Source organism: Apis cerana, linkage group LG14, assembly GCF_029169275.1.
Source record: "Apis cerana isolate GH-2021 linkage group LG14, AcerK_1.0, whole genome shotgun sequence".
NCBI lineage: Eukaryota > Metazoa > Arthropoda > Insecta > Hymenoptera > Apidae > Apis > Apis cerana.
In genome coordinates, this window is record NC_083865.1 from 10384514 (window position 1) to 10407305 (window position 22792).

Here is a 22792-nt window from a genome sequence, read left to right on the forward strand (position 1 = left end):
TTTTAAATTTTACGAATATGTTCATTTGAATTTAATTATTACAATTTTTTAACTTAAATATAAAACTTCAAATATTATTTATCCAAATGTTTTATTATAATATTCGAACAATTAAAAAATCAAATTTTTTTTGTTAATATTAGTTCAATTTAGTTTTATTGATCAATTTATTAAAAAAAGAAAAATGTTAAAAATGAAGTAGAAGATACGAAGGACATAGACATAGGTAATCTGTCATTATCTATGTATTTTTGCAACCGTATTTTAATGAAGATGATAATATATATATATACATAGTTACAATCACATATACAATGTTATATATTTACAATCACTATTAATAGTTACGCGCTTGCATTATATGCAACATTATTATCGTTAATTTTTAGGCAAAAAAATATCTAATAAAATATTTAGGAGCATGATCATTTTTAACTTGCAAGATAACAATATAATTATATAAGTTTCGACGGCAATGGTTTCAAATTTCAAATATATAATAGTTTATTTATAACACGCGCGCGTATTTATTAAAGAATTTTGCATGATTTAATAATTCAATTTATATAAAATTATATAATTATATAACTATATTACAATAGAACAAATAAGAATTAATATATCTTTCAGTTTATTCTTTTGTAAAGAACTAAATGAATTAAAAAATTTTATCAAATTTTTCGAAAGAAATATTCAAAAATAATTATTTTTGAAAAATATTTGTCATTAAAAGATATACATTTTTTTTACAATCTATATATATATACACACAAATTATATAATGTCATGATAAATAGTAGTAGAATAGAAACTTTCAATTAATATGAATTTATCATATTCTTATTTTTAAATTTTGTAAGATTAAAAAAAAAATGATCTGATTAAATCATTATCAAAAATTTGTATTGCACTTATTTGTTTATCTTAAATTGTATTTTATTTATCTTTGGTATAGTTTTCTTCATGTAATAAGGTCATCTATTTGACGTATTTTATTTGTTCATAGAAAAATGTGTTAATCTTATTTAATATAGTATTAACAAATACTGTTTACAGAAAATTATGCAATAAAAATAAATAATATTTGCATATGTATATGTATATGTATATATATGTATATACATATACATATACATATTTGTATATATTACTCTTTTTTAAATGGCATACTGCATGCATTTTTTATAGACTACTTTTTAATGCAATTAAACAATCCAACTTTTCTAAATATTAAATTTCTAATTGCATATCTAATTGTATATATAATAGGAGAAATTTGAAATTAATCTTAATTTTCATAAAATAAATTTACAAATTATATTTAGATATTTACTAATTAATAATTAAATAACAGACATTAAAACTGATTCATAGTTAGATTGTCTAAATGCATGATCCAATTATTCAAATATATTAATTATGATTTACATATTTTGTTAACTATAAGGTACATAGTAATAAATATTATATACTTCATTATCAGAATTAAAGAAAAATTCTTTAAAAATGTTCTGCTGAGCTTTGGTAGATGAACATTATTACAATTATATTAAAGCTTAAGTATCTGGAATATCATGCTTATCAAAGCCGTCAATTTTCTATTTAGAATCATATTCTCTTACCTAATAAATTCTACTTAGCACTTTGAAGGAGATTATAATTATTATATCTTAATTTTCAACTGACATTTGCTCTTGCATATTTAGCAATATAAAAAATGAATTGCTTATACAGTTGTACTCTTAACGTAGAGAGACAAAAGATTTTCTAATCGATGGATCTTTGATCTAAAAACTTCATGAGAAATTTTACTTTCTTCATTTCTCTTTTTTTCTCTTATTATTACTTTACAGGTACATCAACATATTTATATGAGCGAAATGAACAAAAAAATAATTTTTATGTATAACAATTATTAAAAATTCTCTAAATGTCATCTTTTTAATGATTCAATTTTGATAAGACATACTAAATATTATATGTAAATAAATTCAATATGATAATCAATAAAAATTAAATATTAATATATGCTTTATGAATGTTTATTATATTTACAAATTATGTATTATTCAAATGACATGCAGTTGTTATATATAACAATTTAATGAAGCGATTCAAATCACGATGATTTTTTAAAATAGAAAAAAAAGATCCATGCTCGAAAATTAAATCTTCTGTTTCTATCATATACATATAATAAAAGTGCAGAAACTAATTGCACTAATTTTAATAATAAATAAAGCTATCCCTTAATTCGTTTTTTTTATTATAGTTTCTGAACATTTTCTATTATTTTTTTTGTTTCAATTGGATTAAATCAGTAATGTCAAGAAAAGTAATGCTATTGTTGTTGTTGTAATTGTTGCAATAATGGACACACTTCAACTAAAGGTGTTCCTAAAATTTCTTGACATACTTGATTCATATCAGGTTCCATCATAAGTGAAGAAATCTGATCCTCCGTTAACATTTCCACACTAATTGTAAAATTTTTATATATTGGATTAATGAAGAAGAGATAATGTAATTTATATAATAAGATATTTATAAAAAAATATATACCTTGCTAAACTTTCACTATCGGATGTTTCTTCATCAGCATTAAGATAGGTCATTGTTTTTTCCAATGGACTAGGAACTTTTTTTCCTTTTCCTTCTACTTTTTCGGATTTTTCACATTTTTCCTTATCTCTATCTACTATCTTTGGTTCATTAGAACGTCGATCTGTAAGGCTAGATATGTTCAATATCATCATTCCATGATTGAGAAATTCTTTTACTTTTTCTCCCGTGCCGGCACTCCATAACATATCAAGAGATTGTCTTCTACTCGAATTAGCTATAGCGATTTAAAAAAAATTGATATTTATATGCAATATATTATATTTTAAAAAATGTATAACTGAATATATTTACCTGAACTGCCTCCACTAGCCTCACTACCAGCAGAACTTCTGGTTATCCAATTAGTTAAACTAGTATCAAGTTTACTTTTATTTTTTATTGATGGACTTCTTGTTACTTCTATTTTCTTTTCATTGCTTAAACTAATTTCGTTTCCTTTTGGCATGGTAGGTAATGATTTTTGAGTTATTAATTTTTTTCGACTAGATAATTCATTGAATGATTCAATATTTGCACCATTAGGTGGATTATTACTTTCCGGACTTAAGTCCATTGGTAATGGTTTGTAAGGAATTTGATCTTCATCATCGGAATATACTTCATTATTGTAATATATCTCGTCTGGAGAATTATTTAAACTAATTTCTGTCCATTCCTCTCCATTTTGTACTGTAGTATTAGTATTTTTTGTATCTACTGGTGTTTGTATTTTTACTCGTTTTTCTATAGGAGAAAGAATATTTGATAAGTCTGATAATCTTGAAGTTGAAGAACTTGTTTGATTTAACGTTATGATATGTTTTGTATCAGTTGCTGCAATGCTTTTTGGACGGTCTCGCTTTATATATTTTCGAGGTTCTGTGGATGAGAGATTTAAATTGCTTAGGCCCAAATATTCAGAAGAAGGCTCTCTATCGATCTAAATAAAAATATATATAAAAATTATTAATATATTTAAAAAAAATCATTTCATATATTTTATTTATATTATAAAATATAATTACTCTTGTAGGCACAGGGCATTGCATATTAGGACTCATCTTATCAGGAAGGCGTAAGTATTCATCACTAGTATAATCTGTACTATCAGGTGATCCAGTAACACTAGAATCAGTTGAAGTTGTTGTATTGGGTTGTAAAGAAGGTTGTTGATCAATGTTATCTCTCGAGGATTTATCAAAATCATCCGCTCCATCATATTTTCTAGTCTGTAAGTAAGAAATATTTTATTATATAATATTATTATATAATAGTTTAATCTAAGAATATTTTGATTTTAAATAATAGAAAGAAATTATACCCTGTGAATTTCATCGCTGATTTTTTCTAAATTTCTGAGTGCTTCTGCATAAGTCATTTTAGCTTCACCAACTGATCTTTCTAATGCACTTACTCTTAATTTTTGTTCTTCCAACATTTGATTAAAATGCGCTTTCATTTCGTAATATGGCCTATATAATAAATTATTTAAAGATTAATAAAATCTATATTACATTTCAGAAAAACTTGCTATTTTTATTAAATTCATTTTTAATTATATGCTGTAAAATCATACAAAGCTTTTTTTAATAAAACAAAATTTTTGTCTATGAAATATTTTATAAGAATATAATTCGTGCATAAAAACAGGATAATAAATTAGAAAATAAATTGTCAAAAGGGGATTTATGAATAGCAGACACATAAAATAAATATTGTATAAAAAAATAAAAAAATAATTTCTATCCTACTTACAACATGAGCAAGTTGTGCCTGTAGGCGATACTGTTTATCAGAAGCAAGCTGCGACGTGCACCCATACTGCCAACATGAATATAAACCAAAAGACATAAATATTCTAATATCTATATAAAATTAACATAACATAGTAAAGAATAAAAACAAATCATTAATATCGATATAGAAAAAAAATAAATAAAAATGTTAAAATCATGGAGCAAGAAAACTCTAAAATTAGATTCTAAAATTAAAGTAATGTCAAGTATATACTATATCAAATAAATGCAATACATTCCATGCATTATTAAGTAAACTAAAAAATCATTCAATATTACTAAATTCTAATAAATACACATTAATTACACACCTAGATTTAGCAATTGCACGTTTTAGTTCACGTTGTAATCTTTGAACTTCATGTTCTGCTTTATGATATAGTGCAGTAGTGTGTCTGTGTTCTGCTTCTGATAAAGCTCGCTCATGCTCAGATTCATTAACTCTGGCAGTTGCATGATTTAACATTTCCTACAAAAAATTTCATCATTAATTTTCAATAAGAATTTTATATAATATGAAAATTACCTGCCAAGCATGATCAAAACATCTTCCCTCAGTTCTTAATCCTTCTTCAGCTAAATAAACCATTTCTTTTGCTGCTGCATGCTGACTATTTGCTCTTTCAAATCTAATTGCAGCCTTTTGTGTTTCATGTAAAGCCTTGAAATATACATAAATATATTAATTTAACAAATATAAGATGTATTATAAATATATTTATTGAAAATAATTCTTACTTCTTTTGCTTTAAATCTAGCATCATAATATGGCCTAGATTTATCAATACATGTACCAAGTTTCTTAGCTAAGCTATCAATTTTTAATGTAGATTCACAAAGTAATTCTCTAAAAGTTGCTCTTGCTTCCTGAAAATAAAAGTCTATTAAATAATCAATCATTGAAGTATAGTTTATATTTTTAAACATTTTTATTCACTTTAATAAATTGGATAGACATAGAATTTCAAATCATAAAGTGTTTCTTTAGACCATGTTATAAATGACCATAAGATGATCTTTGAAGCCATTATCCATTTACTCGTACACTTTACAGCAATCACCTCAATGAAATGTAATCACACCCAGTTTCAAAACTTACTACTAATTTAATCTTCCAAAGAGAGAGATAGTTATTTTAATTCATTATAATGCAAAAAATTATTTGTATAAAAAATATAAAATCTATAACAATATACAAACTTTGATAATTATACTTACATCTAAATCAACTTCAAGTTTGTTAATATCATCAGTAGCAGTATTTAATCTTTCAAGTTCAATCTAAAATAATATTTTTTAATGAAATTAATATGATAAAATTTTTAATACAAATTATAATTATAATATTGTGCTATATAATAAAATATTATAAATATATAATGTTAATTTTTGAATTAATGAAAAGAATTGATTTATTCTTATTATAAAAAATGAATAATCAAAAATTAAATAAAAATATAACTATTTTACAATATAGAAAAAAAATGTATACATACAAAAAAATATCAAATTTTTATAGATAAATATGCAAATATCAAGCATTTGAATAAATAAGATGTAATTTTTATAAAAAATAAGATATTTTATTTAAGTGTTTTACTTTACTTACTTAAGACAACGTGGAAATGTCAATATCACAAGTAGCTAGGTTTAGAAGCCTATAAATTATTCTTACAAGAATACATTGTTTACCTGTACTCTAGGATCCACTGCATCGTCAATACGATCAGACTCATCGCCACTTTCTTTTTGCACACGTCCACTCATAATTAAAAGTAAAACTGAATTTTATTTACAATTTTTCATACCACCTGTATCGTCTGCTACATATCAGGTGGCCATGTTGAATGTTAGAGCAACTAACAGTTTTATCCGCGTTAAAACGGTCAAGGGCATTTATAAACTATTTTTTTCTTAAGTGCAATAAAAATAGTATGAAATTTTTAAAAAAATTATTAGTCTAATCATTTTATATTTTATATAATAAATAATAGAAAAAATATTTTTAAAATTTTATATAACAAGAAAATTATTCTATTTAAGATTTTTCTTTGATATAGGCAAATGTAATAAAAAGATACGAATAAATATAGCTATGAATATTTGAATTATATTTTAAGACAAAAAGTATATTTTATATATAATTTATTTTTAGATTGTTACAATAATTCACTTAAGCAGGTTTGAAATATGCCGCCATATAACAGTAAATATGGCTACTCAAATGATTAGACATGGCGGCGAATGTCTGTTTTATTCGTAGAGGGAGCTATCTACTCGGTAGGCCCGCCTGACTCTGAAACAGATTTTTTTCTATTCGCATTGGTGGGTTCTGTGTTGTCGGAACAGGTGGATTATATCCAGGGAAAGCTGACGACAGTGTAGAAACGTCAATTGCTGAGTTGTACAATAATTCATCGCTGTCGGTGAGTGAAAATATTCAATTATAGAATGATCTTATAGTCCAAAAAGAATGGAACTCTTTTTAATTTTTTCATTGTCTCACACCGGTATTTATGGAAAGAGAAAAAGAGAAAATAATAAAAGTGTTTTTAAATTAGAGGCATGAGACTTTCTATTTTGGCATTTTTTACGCGGTACGAACAAATACGAAATAGCGAAAGGCAACAGATAGAGTAGGGTAGATCAAGAACACAGACAAACATAAACTTCTACTCATGATCTAGACAACGCTAGTAAATGCAACGTTTCTTTAACAGAAAGGTGATCATAGATTATTTCATGACATATTTCATAGCATATTTCTGGTGAAAACATTTTTCCTCTTCGCGCTTTCTGTTTTTCACGTGACTTGCGGTGTTTAGGATTTCAAACACTATCGATTCGCGCTTCTTTGTCTTAAGTGCTACTGTTTTGCGCATCTTATTTGGTGAACTTTTAATTACTTATTCTCCAGTGTTAAAAATATACAAATAACAATTATTTGGGAAAATAAGTTTCATCATAGATATAATATTGAAATTTTATTTTATTCGTCATGTCACTAAATAATTTTACAAACTTTGAAATATTGATAATTTAAAAATGTAAACACCAGAAACGGCTTAACGAATAAATCAAATTTCTGATATCATATAATGAATTAATTCAAGGGCACAGTGGGAATGGTGTCCTGTGGATACCACAAAACGTCATAAAAACCTTTTGTAACACGTTCACCGTAGCCATATCACAGTTAACTTATTTTGTATTCGTACGGCGAAAATGTATCTGATGTCACGACAAATACACGGTACGTACGTGCAAGTTCCCTTTTCGTTGTAACTAATTCAATGAAATGCTTCCATTGCTTATAGCAAGAGAGACTGTTTACCGTACTTATCGTTTAATAAATTTACACACGTTGCCGAGTGCAGATAATTTTTCATATCATACAAACGCCCACTTCTGACCCATGCAAATCACTACTGCTCTTAATATAATACAACTTTCTTATGCTTTCAATTGATCTTATTACTAATTTTCATCTTTTATGATTTTTTTTATAATTTATTTGCAATAAATTTAAATCTTTAATCTAGAATTCGATAGAATTTACAAAAGAAATTTACAAGAAGTCAAAGTTTTTAAGAAGTCACCCAGTGCATAGTTGGAAAGATTCGAGGCACATTTCGAAGAATAATTCACTGAATGCCTGTCGTCTTCAGGAGAATATGTCATCTTCTCGGAATATTATCCCTTTTCATTCATTCTATCTTTGTTTGTATTATTTTTTTAATATTTTATTATTTATTTTATATATTCCATTATATATTCTTCTTTTTCCATTATATATTAAAAAGTAAATATTTTGATTTCAGGATATATTTATAAGTTTTCTTTTTATTCAATAATCTTTGAACCGATTAAATTTGATATAAACATATATTTTTTCAAATTTACATACGTGTTTACGTATTTTGAAATTTATCACTAGAAATAATAATCGGCCAACAGCAATAATCTAGAAATGTGTAATTAATGTAGTTATACTTACATAAAAGAATTTATAAAGTATACATATATTGATAATTTTCAGCTATATTATTACTATACTTTTTATAATTCTATTAACTTTATTTTACAAAATCATCTTTATTTCTTGATTAATTGAAAAGTACGATTAAGATTTTTAATAAATTATGATGCAATTAAAAAATAAAAAAAATAATAATAAATAAACGCAAAGTGGAGCAAGTAGTTGCAAATGATTGCAGTTTTAGCAATTTATTATACAGGAGTTCAAAGTAAATGTATATTTTATTTTAAATAAATAAAATTTTTTAGAATTTCTCTTTTTTTTATAAATGAATTTTTTAGAAAGTTCTAAAAGAAAGTTTAGATTTATATTTTATTCTTAAAAAAGAATAAATAAAAATCCTTCGAGTTTTGCATTTATAAAAGTGTAATTTTTTATTCTTTATATTTTAATTCATTTTCAAATAATATTGATAATTTCATTATGAGAAGAATGAAAGATAAATCTTATGATAATTTTATAAAAATAATATTGAAAGAAAACAAAAACAAGATAATTATGTAGTTGGAAAATTTTAATAACCCTCGACAATATAAACTAGCTACGACACTGTGAGAAAGTCACAGAGCAAGAGAAGCAGACATTGTCGTTTTCGTCTTGTCTCTCTTATAACCACGAGTCGTGTTGACATGCATGCTTATGTACAAATAACTGCGCATTATTTCTATATAAAAGATGCTCCAATAATATTTCAATAATTTTTAAGCACATAAATATACTTGATATTTTTATCCAAAGGAGAATGATGTTACTTTTCAAAAATTTTTTTCATAAAATGTGAATAATGATTAACAAAAAATTCATTAATAATTATTCATTCGAAGATTCTCAAGTTTTATTTTAATATGCATAATTTTCTAATTACATCGCGTTTTATGAAACAGCAACTTGTCGCTGAATAATTATGCACACTTGAATATTGCAACTTAAGATACGTGTCTTGTATAACGATACCACGGAAGTGATTCTGGATGCAATACGTGACTAATACTACATTATTAATTAGTATTAAAAAATGTTTTGTGAAATTATTCTTTTTCAACATTTCATATATGAAGTTTTTTTTCAAATTTTAAAGATGGTTATCGTTTATTAATTACGTTATATAAATGTATAAAAATAATAAATAAAATGATTGCTGCAATCAAGAGCTTAGTCAAAGAAATTAATCGAGTGTATGCATGTTATATGGGAAGAATTTAATTTTTCATGATCCAAGATGTTCTTGCGAAGATAAGTGGAAACAAAATATACGTGAAAAAAGCTATTATTCGGATTAAAATGTGTATCTAGAATCATCTAGTATCGCTCGTTACAAACACGGAAATCGCATTTACAATTTAACTATTGACATATCAATTATTCTTTCTTTTTTACAAATAGTATACAGATTTGTAATTGTATACGATTCTATTACAATCTACAGTTATTTGATTTTATCAAAATTAAAAATTTTTCAATTGTAAAAATAAAAACAAAGTGATGTAGTTTTTAAGATTTACATTTCTTCTTTCCATATTTTATAATCTTGTAACATTAAATAATAACATTAAATTTGAGATTTGTTTATGTATATATAAAGAATTGTCTTTAAAGAAATACACGTTTCTTTTCTAAATAACCTTCGAGTATATATCGTTGACGCAGAAATTATATGTCATGAATCTATCAATTTCATTCTTCTCTCTTCCGTGAAGGAAGAGAATTGCGGGTCTATAAAATAGCCATTTAAATTAAACGGATTGAATATTCAATAAGTTTCAAATGATTTTTATTTTTTTAACAAATTTATAGATATTATTACAAAAAAGAAAATTAAGCATAGTATCTAAATATATTATTGTTATTAATAATTAATTATCATTTGGATTCGTGTTTCGTACATATCAAAATATATTGTGATATGCATAATAATTGTCTTCTATAATGTTTATCAAGTAGGCGTATATTATAGAAAGAATTTATTCAATAAATATTGTATTATTATTATTATTACTATTATTATTATATACAATTAGTGTTATATTGAAATTTATTCTTTCAAAATTTCTTATACTTTTTAAGGATGAATTTTTTCTTTTACAGTTCTAGATGTTCTTTTCATCTAATTTGCAAACCTGTTTATTGTATCTTACTTTTGAGTTTCTCGAGCATGATATCAACGATGTTTAAAGAATGCGTCGCCATTAATATGTATGTCAAGCATAGTGAATTGAGATATACTTTCCCTGCTTTCGCGCGTATCCATCGTCCAAGACGAGTTCACTAGCAATCATAGTATTGTCCGATGTGGCCAGTAGTGAAACCGGAACTCGAGAAAGTTCCAAAAAGATTATCAAGACGAAAATTGCTTTATCTGTACTCGCATTTACTTATGTATTATATTGAATTCACATAGATATAGTAGATTCATTATACGCATTTATTAAAGAAAAGAATGCAACCTAAAAATAACATTCGAGGATGGCAGATGATCAAAACAAAAATTGTGCAATCATCTTTTTTCTATTTGATTGTATAATGAATGAACAGATATATGCGAAAAAAAACCGGTTCTTTTACTGATGCTGAATCATAGCTAAAACCTGTTGACTTCTTTTGTGTTCACATTCACATCAGTTTCATGATGATATTCATCCAATTCCTATGCATGAGGAAAACATTAACAATTCACGCAACAATAAGCGGATTTTTTCTTTTAACAATATTTTATCATGTTATTTTTTCCGTCAAGGTATGATATTACGTCTATTCTTTGGAAATTCCAAGAAATTAATTTAGCATTGAGTCAATTTAATTATCGATTTTAAAATGAAAAATCTTTATACCTTTTAATTTCTTATTTCTTAATTTTTAATTTTTATTTGTGCGATTCCAGAGATACTTTTAATTTTGACGATTGAAAGTGGAAATTCTAAGGAGGAAGTATGATCGGTATGATTATACGTAAGAATTTCGCAAAGGAAAATCTACTAAACATTCTTTATTGTAAGATCCATTTCTGGACTATTCGCATGGAAAATATTTATTCCTGTTAAACTCTTCGAGCTATTTTCATGCATTCGTGATGATTTTGTAACTTGGAATTATTTTCTCACGCACAAACAATTACGTCCGCAGTTTTTTTTTTTTTTAGATACAAAGAAGGTAAGACGAGTCCATATATCGCAGTTTAACATGATACGTGTTACATACTCACACAAATATAGCACAAGCATCCTGTTGTAAAGTCTCGTCCTAAATTTCTCTTAATTTCATAAAATCTCGGAAATGGACAATCTTCGTGTCTATTCACCGAATAAAAACTCTCTAATGGAATATACGAATGCATCGATGTCCTTCGATTTGTGATATTGTATTACGCTCGATCTTGTGAAAATTAAATTAATTGCGGTTGCAGGATTGATTACAGAAAAATTACGTAGGTTAGAGGGATATAAATGGATCCCGTCACAAGAATACATCTTTCGCCCTCGATGTTCCACAGTAAAAGAGGATAGACGGCTTTGGTCTCGAGTCTCGATCGTGGCTGGTACCGCCATCCTCTTATCCCTTCTCATTCTATTGAAACGTCTGCAATCGCTGATCTCGCTTCTGTTTTTATTCCGTTTTTATTTAAAATTTTTTTACTTCTTTTCGTCTTCGTAATAAATGTTTAACAAATTTTTATAATTTTATTCCCCGAGGAAGATGAAATTCTTTATCAACTCTAACAATTAACATCAATATTTCAGTAGCAGTAACATTTTACGATTATGGAGAGTGAATGGATAAAACTGTAAACGATAGAAGATAAACGCTATCATAGAATCTTTAATGGCAATCAGTCGGAAACTCGAACGAAAGTAGATGAGGATAGAGGACCATGGTCTCGACCGTGGCTGGTACCACCACCTATCAAGCCTTCTCATTCTACCGAATAATCTACCAACACCGATCGACTCCCACGACTGGTTCCGCCAGTCGAGTCGGTTGAGATCGTTTGCACTCGGTCCCCTCCAATAGCATTCGCTGCTTCCAAGCTTGTCTGCTCGACTTCATTCGGTTTCATTCGGTTAATCAACGTGCGCGCCGATCAGTCCACCATGAGCCGTTGAGCGGTTCGTGTTTTTTCAGTGTTTTTATTTCTTCCTTTTCTCTTTAATATCTCCTTTTTGCTCGTGGACTCATCGCTGTTCCCTGTTATACTCACTTGCGAATCGATCTCAATCGTGGGCATGTGTTGCGTGCAATCTGTCTAATTTTTCTGGATATACGTGATAAACAGAACGTATAGGGTAAGTTTTTTAAAATTCCATCGTAATTCCTTTTTTTTTTTCTTTTGTTATATTCCATAGATGTTGAATTTCATAAATCGTTTGCTATCCCTATTTGTTTAGCCGCAACTAGTTCAAACAAATTGAATGCGCAAATTTGCTCGTGCAGATTCTTGATTCGAAAGTTGTCGTTTCTGCGTGATCCGTTTCTAACGGTTGAGATCGCAGTTGTCCTTGCAACTTAATGCATCTGAATCGAAACGGATCGGATCATTGGAAGTAATGCTTCTCATACAGAAGAAAAAAAACGAGGCACGTCTACAGTTTCACTTTTCATTGACCAACATTATGATTATTCGAAAGGTATACAGAGCAAGATTACGTTATGTTCTTTGTAAGTGAAATCCTCGGTTCTTTTATACGTTCTACTTTCTATCAACGTTGTGCTATTTATTTTTTTGATTGAAAATAATCCGTCATGGTTTTGCGTTTTTTTAGGAATTTATCAGATTTTGTCATTTCTGATACATATTTAAGTATAAACATCACATATTTAGATAATTTTAAAAATAAAATGCGTCGTATATTTCATGTCTTTGTAGTTGTATAAATATTCAGAATTTTTAGTGATTAATTGAATTAAAATATTGGAAAATATAAAAACTACCGATAACTTTAATTGATAATAAATAGATCTAAAAATCGTAGAGATAATCCTTGCATATGCAGACTAGACTCATATCGGTGCCAAGAGGTTCCGATGTGAAAAAATAATGTCAGAGGTCGCCGCTTAAAAGAGCACATTGCGTCTCATAGAATTGAATCGAATGATAATAACTTGATCGGCGCCTTTATTTAATTTTTTATCAATGCAATTAAATAACTATTAAATGACGCAATATTTCGTCATAAAGAATTTCCGTAACATCGTTTAGAAATATGCTCATATGATGAACTAGATTTTTTTCATGCTATAGAAATATAATAGTAATGATCATTATGCAATGATTTGCAGTTATTGAAAGAACATTAAATTTCTATCTTCGCTTTTTTTAACGTCCTATATGACTAGGAAGTCGTAATACAATACTCGCATGGTGACCACAGTAATGATAACTGAGAAGAATATGACTAATGTTTAAATAGCCATATAGAGCGAGGAAAAGAAAAGGATTACAATCGAAACATTTTTAATTATTAAAGAATCATCGACTTGTTACAATAATTATGTTACTTAACAATTGCTGCTCATGAGAACAGAGATATCTTTTCGATCAAAATGTGAGAAACGAATTTAATTGGGACAATGAGTTTCCACCAATTAAAAAGCAAAAAAAAAAAAAGATGCAACATCTCGAATCAATAGAACGATCCGTTCGTCGATTTATTCGAAGGCTATGCTCCTTTTTTCATCGAATATGATTGCAATCCATACTTGATACTTCTTTTTTTTTTTTTTTGGAAATGTATCGGTTAAAATTATTCGTGTTGTCCGAGAGAAAGTGCGTCCAAGCAATTTCTAATTATCCGCATCCGCTGGAAAAATAGTAGCAATTATGGTTCGTTTTGTTGAATGTATGGTTAATCATAGAACGGTGCTTGATTCTTCGGCTAATGACTCGCGAAAGGTGTGTGTAAGATCTTGCGTTTTTTTATCTTGTTTCTTCTCTTTCGTTCTCTTCTCCGTTTCACGCGCTAATGATCTCACGTTCGGTTTCATATGAGAGTTAAAAATACTTTACGATGAATTTTTTTGTGTTCTTTTCAAATTAGAAACTTTTCTTGGTAACTGGTATTAGCAATGAATAATTGTGCTAAGATACGAGATTTAAAAAACAAATCCACGAACAGGGATGAGGATTGATCGATTGTGATTAGATTGAATTAACAACTTAACTAATTGGTTAATTCTACAAATGATGATACAGACGATGTTAAAACATCACGTGTCTGTAGGAGAGTCTCACCTTGAACGTTATGCAACATCGTTATTAACATACTCATATCTATGTTGACTGGGGTTGGTTCATAGAAAAACTACGCTGCATTCGTGTTTAATAAATTGGTTTAAACGGTGTCAGTGTCTAATAAATTAAAAATTCTATAGAATTATTTTTTCTCTTTGGTAAAGTTGAGATAGTTCTTCTGCTTTCAATTATTTTGATTAGATGTCTTAAGAGAAGGTTCATGGTGAAAAGAATGATAGAATAGAAATTTCAACAAAAATTCTACTAATATCAAAGAAAAGTACTTTAGCAATAAACGAAGAAAACAAGGATAATAAAAAATGAGATCCAACAGCAAAAAGTAATAATACAAATAATACTTTGAAAGGAATAAACAAAGGAAATACTAAGAACAGTTAAAAGTTTCGTTATCTTCCCTAGTTCCTGTTGGTCCTGTTAACCAAACCCCTCGAACTTTGACGCTTGACTGATTTTACAGTATATCATGGAGAATACTATGTTGCGTTTATATACTAACGGTCATCTAATTGAATTGTCTTATACAGTATATATACAGTTAGAAAATGGCATTTTATTGTAAAACATTGACGAAAAATTGATTGAAGAAAGGGAACGCGTTCAATTGTGAAGCTATGTGACGAAGGTTGCTTGTTTCCATCATCGATCATCGAGAACTCTTTCGCAGTTCGAAATTGGTGGCGAAAGTTGTTGACATTATGCAGAGTATGAGTACGCGCATGATTACGTTCTCGAATGCGCCAACGTTCTTTCATTATTCATGACGGGAACTTCTCAGTAATTATACATTTTAATGATTTGTAAATGGTTTCTTTATTGCCTTGCAGTCCAGGATCGGTACATTGTTCTTCTGCAGAAAATATTCCGTTGTCTGTAATTTTTTACAAAGCAAGAAAGTTGAACGAAGAGATGTTCGTTACGGTGAACGGTTTAGAAAAGATACTCTGCCCATTGCTAAACTGGATACTCGGTAATGCGATATTTTGCATGTACACGCACTTATTCGAAGTGGAATTCAGAAAAAGCCGGATGATTCGTATATGCTTCACGTTTTCGTGAAGATACGCTAAAGAAATCGGATGCAAAACCTCTTTCTTGAATTTATAATTTACTTTTGTATCCTCCTCTTTTCCACGAATATCTACACCGACACGAATGACGAAACAGTAATATACGGTACGTATGGTATAAAATAAAAATGAATCTTCACGCAATAACGCTTGTTGCATAAGTAGAATCGAGTTAATATTAGATTTCGTTCAAAGTAAATTAACGTAATGTATTTTAGGTATGCGCCTACTCGTAGAGAGTTTGAACAGACTTTCATCCTAATAGATCAGGCAGATCACCGTTAACCGTACACTCTTGCCAAGAGATATTTATTTGACGTATCCGCGTAAATATCATGCATGTCAGGCTCGTGAAAGGGACGCTTATCCCTATCGTGCATGAAACACGATACACGATACACATGTTGCGCGTGCAAGCTGCGCGTGTCACGCTTGGCACTCTTTTGCTTCCGATTCTTTTTGTTCTTCCGTCGGTCAGGAAGCGTCGTAAGGATATACTATATCAAGCACGAGCCAAGTTTCAAACGGAACACTGAGTATAGATGGTGGTGTAAGCTGTTCGTGCAACAGGTGTTTGTACGAACCGGCAATTGAAATGTACAGTCGAACAAGTATACGTGTTCGCATAATTTGATGTGTGAGAAGTTATGCTGTGTGAGGAGTTATAAGATCCGAGTGAGCACGATTGTAAAAGTGTGAGTTTCAAAGCTGTAATTATCGAGACTTCCTGCAAACTCTCCATTGTCGAATCGTTAGCAGAGAGAGAGAGAGAAAGAGAGAGAGTCAAGATTAAACCCGAATTCGATCGCGTTGTTTCTTTCTCCAGTGATTCGTTATGCTGTTCGCTTTCGTGATGAGCACAACGATGGGAAAAATCATTGTGTCACCGAGAATCGCGGGGCCCAGTTCTCATGAATTGCAAGACTCGACGTGTAGGACGAATGCATGCAAGCTGAACGCGATTCGAGAGAACGACAAAGAAGGTGGTTGTGCGAGTTGGACGGAAAGGGATCACGGTATAGGTGAAGGAAGGTAGGGCAAGTCACGGAAAGGCATACCATTCCGGGTTTCATTCCGACGGCATGGTGTGTTCGCGTAGCAAACCGCGGCAACGTACAGCAATACTCACGATACTCACGGGCCAGGCAAACGGTTTCGTCCGACCTCTTTATGGCTACGTGGGAGGAATAGGAAGTCGTGCATTAAATCCGAACGTCCACTTTTCAACGCTTAAACGCTTCTCAAATAGAATGTATAGGATACCGGCGTGAACCGGCACGCTGTGCGCACAAAAGCAAGATCGTGATTGCGCTCATTTTTCAGTTAACACACGAAGAATTCTCCTTCTTTCTCGTTAACCTCTTTCTGCTCGAGTTACTTCGCAACAAAATAGATCAACCTCGGGAAGGAATTCGATCCAATCCTTCGAAATTTCATCAGGCGGATCAGCGTCGTTACGCGATAAAGAAGTCGAGGCGTGGTTCCAACGATCGATAATGATGCACATTGTGTTGAATGCAAGACGCATCGAACCCGCACAGACTCCTGTGCTCTTTAAGTAACGCGTCAATGCACATCCGATTTAATTGATATATACAGTGGTCGCTAAGTGTAAATAGTGTCATGTGCGAGATGATGAAACGCGAAAGGATTTAGCCTTCGTATCCAAGGCTGACTTCTCGAACGGCGAACAATCGTCTTTAAGCCGGTTTTACGCGGTTTACCAATCCAATGGGGGAACAATGTGCCTGTTGATAGCGGTATTTATAGCATTATGGTTCCTCTTCTCTTCGTTATCGTTACTACCCAAATTTTTTTCTTTTATTTGAGTAATAAATTTCCGAGAGAGAAACGAGTCGACAACAATCCTGGCAGCTATTAAGGACGAAGTGTTTGCATCGATGCTCATTACGTCGCAAATTCAAGTGACGGGAAATGTTTCTCCAAATGAAACGTACACAGTATATTCTCAACATATATTGTTATGCATATTATATCGTTATATTGTATCTACATTGCATCGTATGGAAATTTTATTTCTACGATTCCAAGCACCAAATCCGGTATTAAAAATAATTTTTTCTTCGATCAATTCTTTGCAGGTGCCGGTGAATAGGAACATATTAAAAAGCCGACAATATGAGAAACTCAACGTTATTGAAATGGGCACAGAATTCAGCGAATAGTAAAAACCAAACGAGCAAAAATGGTGAGAAGATTTTTTTTTTATGATTTCATGCGTGATACAACGGTTAATTGCGATAAAATTGATAATTTTTATTTATAGGAACGAATAGGAACTGGATACACCCACCAGATGCACTCCAAAAAGGTCACATCGCCTACTTAGTCAAGGTAAAATTTTCCTTTCATCGCTGTAGAACAAAGAAAATACAACAATTTTAATAATCGTTTAATAAAAAAAAGAAATCATCGAAATTTTAAATAATTCTCTATATAACTTTATAATAATGTTTTAACGATACCAAAATCGTAATATGGAAATATAGCAATGTGGTAAGATTGTAAATAAAAATAAAGAAATTCTGATCACGATGTTATCCATTCGATATTTATCCAGATCAGTCTTTCTCGAAATGTCAAGATCACGATGCCCTGCTTAGTCATTATCTATAAAGGGATGGTGGAAAATTACAGTTAATGTATTAAAGAAATAAACTTGAATCTCTAATAGACTAAACAAAAATTTCTGGAACTAATCTTGGATCGCTTGATCTACGTAAATTACTCAAATGGAATTGCTATTTTTTTTTCTGCCGATAACGTATATCGACGAAGATATGAGGAAATTATTCATTCCGTCAAGTTATTTAACATTTTGTTTGAGCGCAAATCTTAAATATAAATTGCAAGCAAATAAACATTATGTTTATTCATCATTGATATTTTAGCGTGACAAGGCCATCATTTTTTAAATTTTGAAAGCAAAGAAAAAACATTTAATTTAGCAGGCTTTTGCTTAAATTTGGGGAAAATTTATTGGAATTTTTCCAAATAACTTGAAAAAATTGTACAATTATATTTTGGATATATATATATATTTTATAAATTAAGAATAGATATATGCATGGTTGGAATGAAACTAATTGAAGTTAAAACGAGCAAAATAATGAATAATAAAATAGATTTCATTATTCTATCAAGTGAAACAAATTAACCACCATTTGTAATATTTCTTCCAATTATTATTTATAATTTATAGTTTTTGAATATATAATATATCTTTTTATGAAATATTTAATTTCGTTTTTAACATAATGCTAAAAATGCATTAGCGATTTGAATTAAATTATAAACGATATATATGTCAAAAAAAGTCTGCTCGTTCTAAAGATAAAACTACTGAATCAATTAATGTTACAAATTACTAATTGCGTGAACGCATTACATAGTCGATGTTATATATCGTCTTGACCATTGATCTCGATGTCATAATATGTATATATCTTTTCTCTATAGTATATCGGACAAGCAGATATTATGAGGCAATGGTTTATGATAATGCAAATATATATATATATATGTCGAGAAATATACATATAAAAGAAATGCAAGACGAATAACAAAACATACAACGCAATATTTGCACATCGAGTGTAACGAATTTTCTTTTCTTTACTTATATTTTGATTTACATTTTGATTTTCTCATTCATTGATTACATTTTTTTAGTATTTGGGCAGCACAGAAGTGGATCAACCCAAAGGTATTGAAGTTGTTAAAGAAGCCATTTGCAAATTGAAATTTAATCAACAATTAAGGAAAAGCGAAGGTACGAAGACTCCAAAGGTGGAACTCACTATAAGCATTGATGGAGTTGCTATTCAAGAACCTAAAACGAAAACTTCGTCAAAAGTATTACAAATTTTTAATATTTGTAATATTGATGTATCTTTATTTTATAAATTTTCTGAATTAATGATTTTCTTTTAGCGGATTATGCATCAATATCCACTGCATAGAATATCATACTGTGCTGATGATAAGGGCGAAAAAAAATTCTTCAGCTTTATCGCGAAAGAAGAAGGTGCCGAGAGACATACATGTTTTGTCTTTGTTAGCGATAAATTAGCTGAAGAGATCACGTTGACAATTGGTCAAGCATTTGATTTAGCTTATAGGCGATTCTTAGAAACATCTGGAAAAGATTTAGAAACACAAAGGCGTTGCATGATATTACAACAAAAAATAAAACGACTGGAACATGAAAATAACGTATATCGTCAGCGGTTACAAGACATAGCTGCTATTAAAGGATCGGTTAGTTTAAAAAATATATATTTAAAAAAGAATATGTTAAACAATTTTTTTTAAATTGTTTTTTTAAAATGTTTTTAAAACGTAAATTATAATTTCATGAGAATTTCTCGTCTTCAGGCTGACGTGTCAGCATATTTGTCACAACACAATCTTCCGGATATCCTGCACGTGCCTGGAGCTACAAATGAAACAGTGCAAGTAAATGGACTGGGAAATAAATCTTCTCTTGGTTTAAACAACGATAGCAATGGAAATACTTCCAATGGATCTCAACAACCACCTCCAGTTCCTCCAAGAAGTTTTGAAAAAACATTTGACGATAATTTTATGGGGTATATAGAAATATTTTAATAAGTGTATTTTAAGATATTAGAATATTTATTATTTAATGATTTTATATAAATAGAAATGAACCTACTCCTACACCATCAGTTGGTACCAAATTGGAAGGACTTTTGATGGATGAATTTGAGGAAGATTTTAATCCTAGAGCATATGAAAGTGCGATCAATGGCTTGGCGAATCATCAAACGAATCATAATAATCTTCTAAATAGTCAAGTATCTTCGAATTCCAATTTTTTCTCACAAAGCAATGGTACTACAAGTCCTCCACCATTATGTAAGTTAATTATTTTTTATTTCTAATAATAAAAGTTAAATGTCTACTATACTATATTTTTCATATCATTTAGTGGCTCCACCACCAAAAGCAAAGGATTCAAGACGTCAAAATGGAGTAAAAGAAGATTTATTTGGTAGCATTCCTTTCAATCCCACCCCATCCGTAAACACAAAAAGTGAATTCAATGATCCATTTGAAATGGGTGAATTTGGAGCTACAACAACTATTTCTAATCCTAGCCAACAAGAATTAGAAAATGCGATCGGTCTCTTAGATAAAAAATTACTCGAAATGAAGGTATAATTTATAAATAATATATTTGACATATACATTTATAGGTATTGTTAATATTTAACATATTTCAGGATGGTTTTAGTAGGGGCTTATCAATTGATACTGACGATTTCTCGTTGGAAAGTTTGGATCCACTGCGAAATTGAATTAAATGTTTTTTTTTAAAGAAAAAGGCAATTATCATTATTATATGTACATTGAAAAGTATAAAAGTCAAAAAAATGAATAGGCAAATTACATATATTACAACAAATTACAGAAATATACATTTATGCAAAACCAAAATTAAAATTAGTCAATTATTATTATTATAATTATGCTAATTGTATATTTATCATGATATTTGATATTTATCATATGCCTATTGAACGTTGATAATTTTGGTTTCAATACCAGGAGACTTTCAAATATTAAAAACATAAGAAAACAAATGGTATTGATATTTGTATAATGTACTTTTATTAATATCATTTGTTTTTTTTTTGTAAAAATTTGAATTATTTTAATAGCTTAAGAATATAATAATACGAGAATTTCTTATTGCAATTTATCGTAGATCAAATGACAAATTTTCATATCAAATGTTTTTCTTCTTTTCACATTTATAAATGAATGAATCAACTATTGTGCCTTTCATTAGTATTTAATGGGCTAAACTGAAATTTATCTTTAAGCTTATAAATTTAGTTTTGTTGTTGAAGTTATTATTCGTAATATAAATTTTATTATTAAAAAATAATCTATTCTATAAAATAAAACAAAAATTTATAGATAAAATATGTTCTGTATAAAATATTTTAGCACTTTTTTCAATTATATTCCTATATTCCTCTATAAGAATATACAGAATTTAGAATCATGTGATATTATTATCGTTTTTTAATATCGATTAAATATGGCATCACTTTGAAAATAAAATATGATTGCCTTTATTATTATTATAGTCTAATTAAACAAAAATTAATACTATATTTTTATGTAAACATAATCGAACATTTATATGCATTTTTTCTGAATTAACAAAAGAAAAAATGTTAAAACTAACTGGAATAGTAGTAAAAATTATTATTAGATGATTATTAGATGTATATCTAATATATAAATCTTTTTTATAGATTTTTCAACCCTCTTCTATCTGTTTTCCCATTTTCTATTATGTTCATTTATCATCATAAATAAATAAAGGAAATATAAAGGAATGAAAAATATAAAGAAAGCGTGAAATGATGTGAATGTCGTGATATAAAAAATCTTAGATATAAATTTTATAGACTTATACATATGTCATACTTATACATACATCATGCAATGTTCAAGATTATAAAAATTAATGTTTGTTACAATAAGAGGAAGATTATTAATTATGTACATATGAAATGCTGTTTTATTATTGTTGCTCTATTGTTTAAGCATTATCATTAAAAATATAATGCATAAATAATGTAGCTGACAAATTTGTTTCATTTAACCTACATTTATTTGAATTCCTTAATTTTAATATGAAACAAAAAAATTTTTTATTTGAATTTCAAATAACCAAATTTTAAATATCGATACTTTCTATTCGATATATCGAACATTGATAGTGTGATAATATCGATTCTCGATATATTTGAATACGATTAATACGTTATTAATTCGTTTATTTCTTTAATTATCAGTAAATTTTATTAAATATTAAAATAATTTTAAGATCATATTAATGTAATAAAAAAACATTAAAAATTATTTAAATAATTATTAACTTTGTAAAATAATTATGTTTAATAATTATTAAATATAAAACAAGAACAATAAAAAAATAATTAATATTTTAAATTATGTTTCTATTTATGATTTCTAT

At 28.5% G+C, this 22792-nt stretch overlaps 2 protein-coding genes across 11 annotated transcripts; one reads left to right on the forward strand and one right to left on the reverse strand.

Moving 5' to 3' along the window:
• Positions 1-227: 227 nt before the first annotated feature.
• LOC108000963 (uncharacterized) lies at positions 228-6434 on the reverse strand. Of its 2 annotated transcripts, XM_017061692.3 has the most exons (11): positions 6093-6434; positions 5619-5681; positions 5139-5267; positions 4927-5061; positions 4712-4869; positions 4360-4425; positions 3926-4076; positions 3630-3833; positions 2917-3544; positions 2563-2839; positions 228-2477 (listed from the first exon to the last, which is right to left on the reverse strand). In XM_017061692.3, exons 1-11 carry the CDS (start codon positions 6165-6167, stop codon positions 2342-2344), a joined length of 2022 nt encoding a protein of 673 aa, XP_016917181.1. In that variant the 5' UTR covers positions 6168-6434; the 3' UTR covers positions 228-2341. The 2 variants fall into 2 exon arrangements, with proteins under 2 accessions (XP_016917181.1, XP_016917182.1); XM_017061693.3 differs by lacking the exon at positions 4360-4425.
• Positions 6435-6610: 176 nt separating this feature from the next.
• LOC108001026 (PTB domain-containing engulfment adapter protein 1) lies at positions 6611-22403 on the forward strand. 9 transcript variants are annotated; one of them, XM_062084857.1, is made up of 11 exons: positions 12448-12716; positions 12819-13089; positions 13194-17704; positions 17853-17959; positions 18038-18105; positions 19444-19626; positions 19705-20031; positions 20149-20363; positions 20438-20652; positions 20726-20952; positions 21021-22403. In XM_062084857.1, exons 4-11 carry the CDS (start codon positions 17890-17892, stop codon positions 21093-21095), a joined length of 1380 nt encoding a protein of 459 aa, XP_061940841.1. In that variant the 5' UTR covers positions 12448-12716; positions 12819-13089; positions 13194-17704; positions 17853-17889; the 3' UTR covers positions 21096-22403. The 9 variants fall into 9 exon arrangements, with proteins under 9 accessions (XP_016917308.1, XP_061940837.1, XP_061940839.1 ...); XM_062084853.1 differs by lacking the exons at positions 12448-12716; positions 12819-13089; positions 13194-17704 and adding exons at positions 6721-6826; positions 7514-7653; XM_062084855.1 differs by lacking the exons at positions 12819-13089; positions 13194-17704 and adding an exon at positions 11062-11173 and having other exon boundaries at positions 11318-12716.
• The last annotated feature ends 389 nt before the right edge of the window (positions 22404-22792 follow it).

Excerpts from the sequence above, each read along its gene's own strand:
- LOC108000963 (XM_017061692.3), bottom strand. The coding sequence starts at position 6,167 with ATGAGTGGACGTGTGCAAAAAGAAAGTGGCGATGAGTCTGATCGTATT. Across the intron at positions 5,682-6,092 it reads CAGTGGATCCTAGAGTACAG|ATTGAACTTGAAAGATTAAA; the intron begins GTAAACAATGTA and ends ATATTATTTTAG. Across the intron at positions 4,077-4,359 it reads AGGCACAACTTGCTCATGTT|GCCATATTACGAAATGAAAG; the intron begins GTAAGTAGGATA and ends TTTATTATATAG.
- LOC108001026 (XM_017061819.3), top strand. The coding sequence starts at position 17,890 with ATGAGAAACTCAACGTTATTGAAATGGGCACAGAATTCAGCGAATAGT. Across the intron at positions 18,106-19,443 it reads ACATCGCCTACTTAGTCAAG|TATTTGGGCAGCACAGAAGT; the intron begins GTAAAATTTTCC and ends ACATTTTTTTAG. Across the intron at positions 20,953-21,020 it reads AAAAATTACTCGAAATGAAG|GATGGTTTTAGTAGGGGCTT; the intron begins GTATAATTTATA and ends AACATATTTCAG.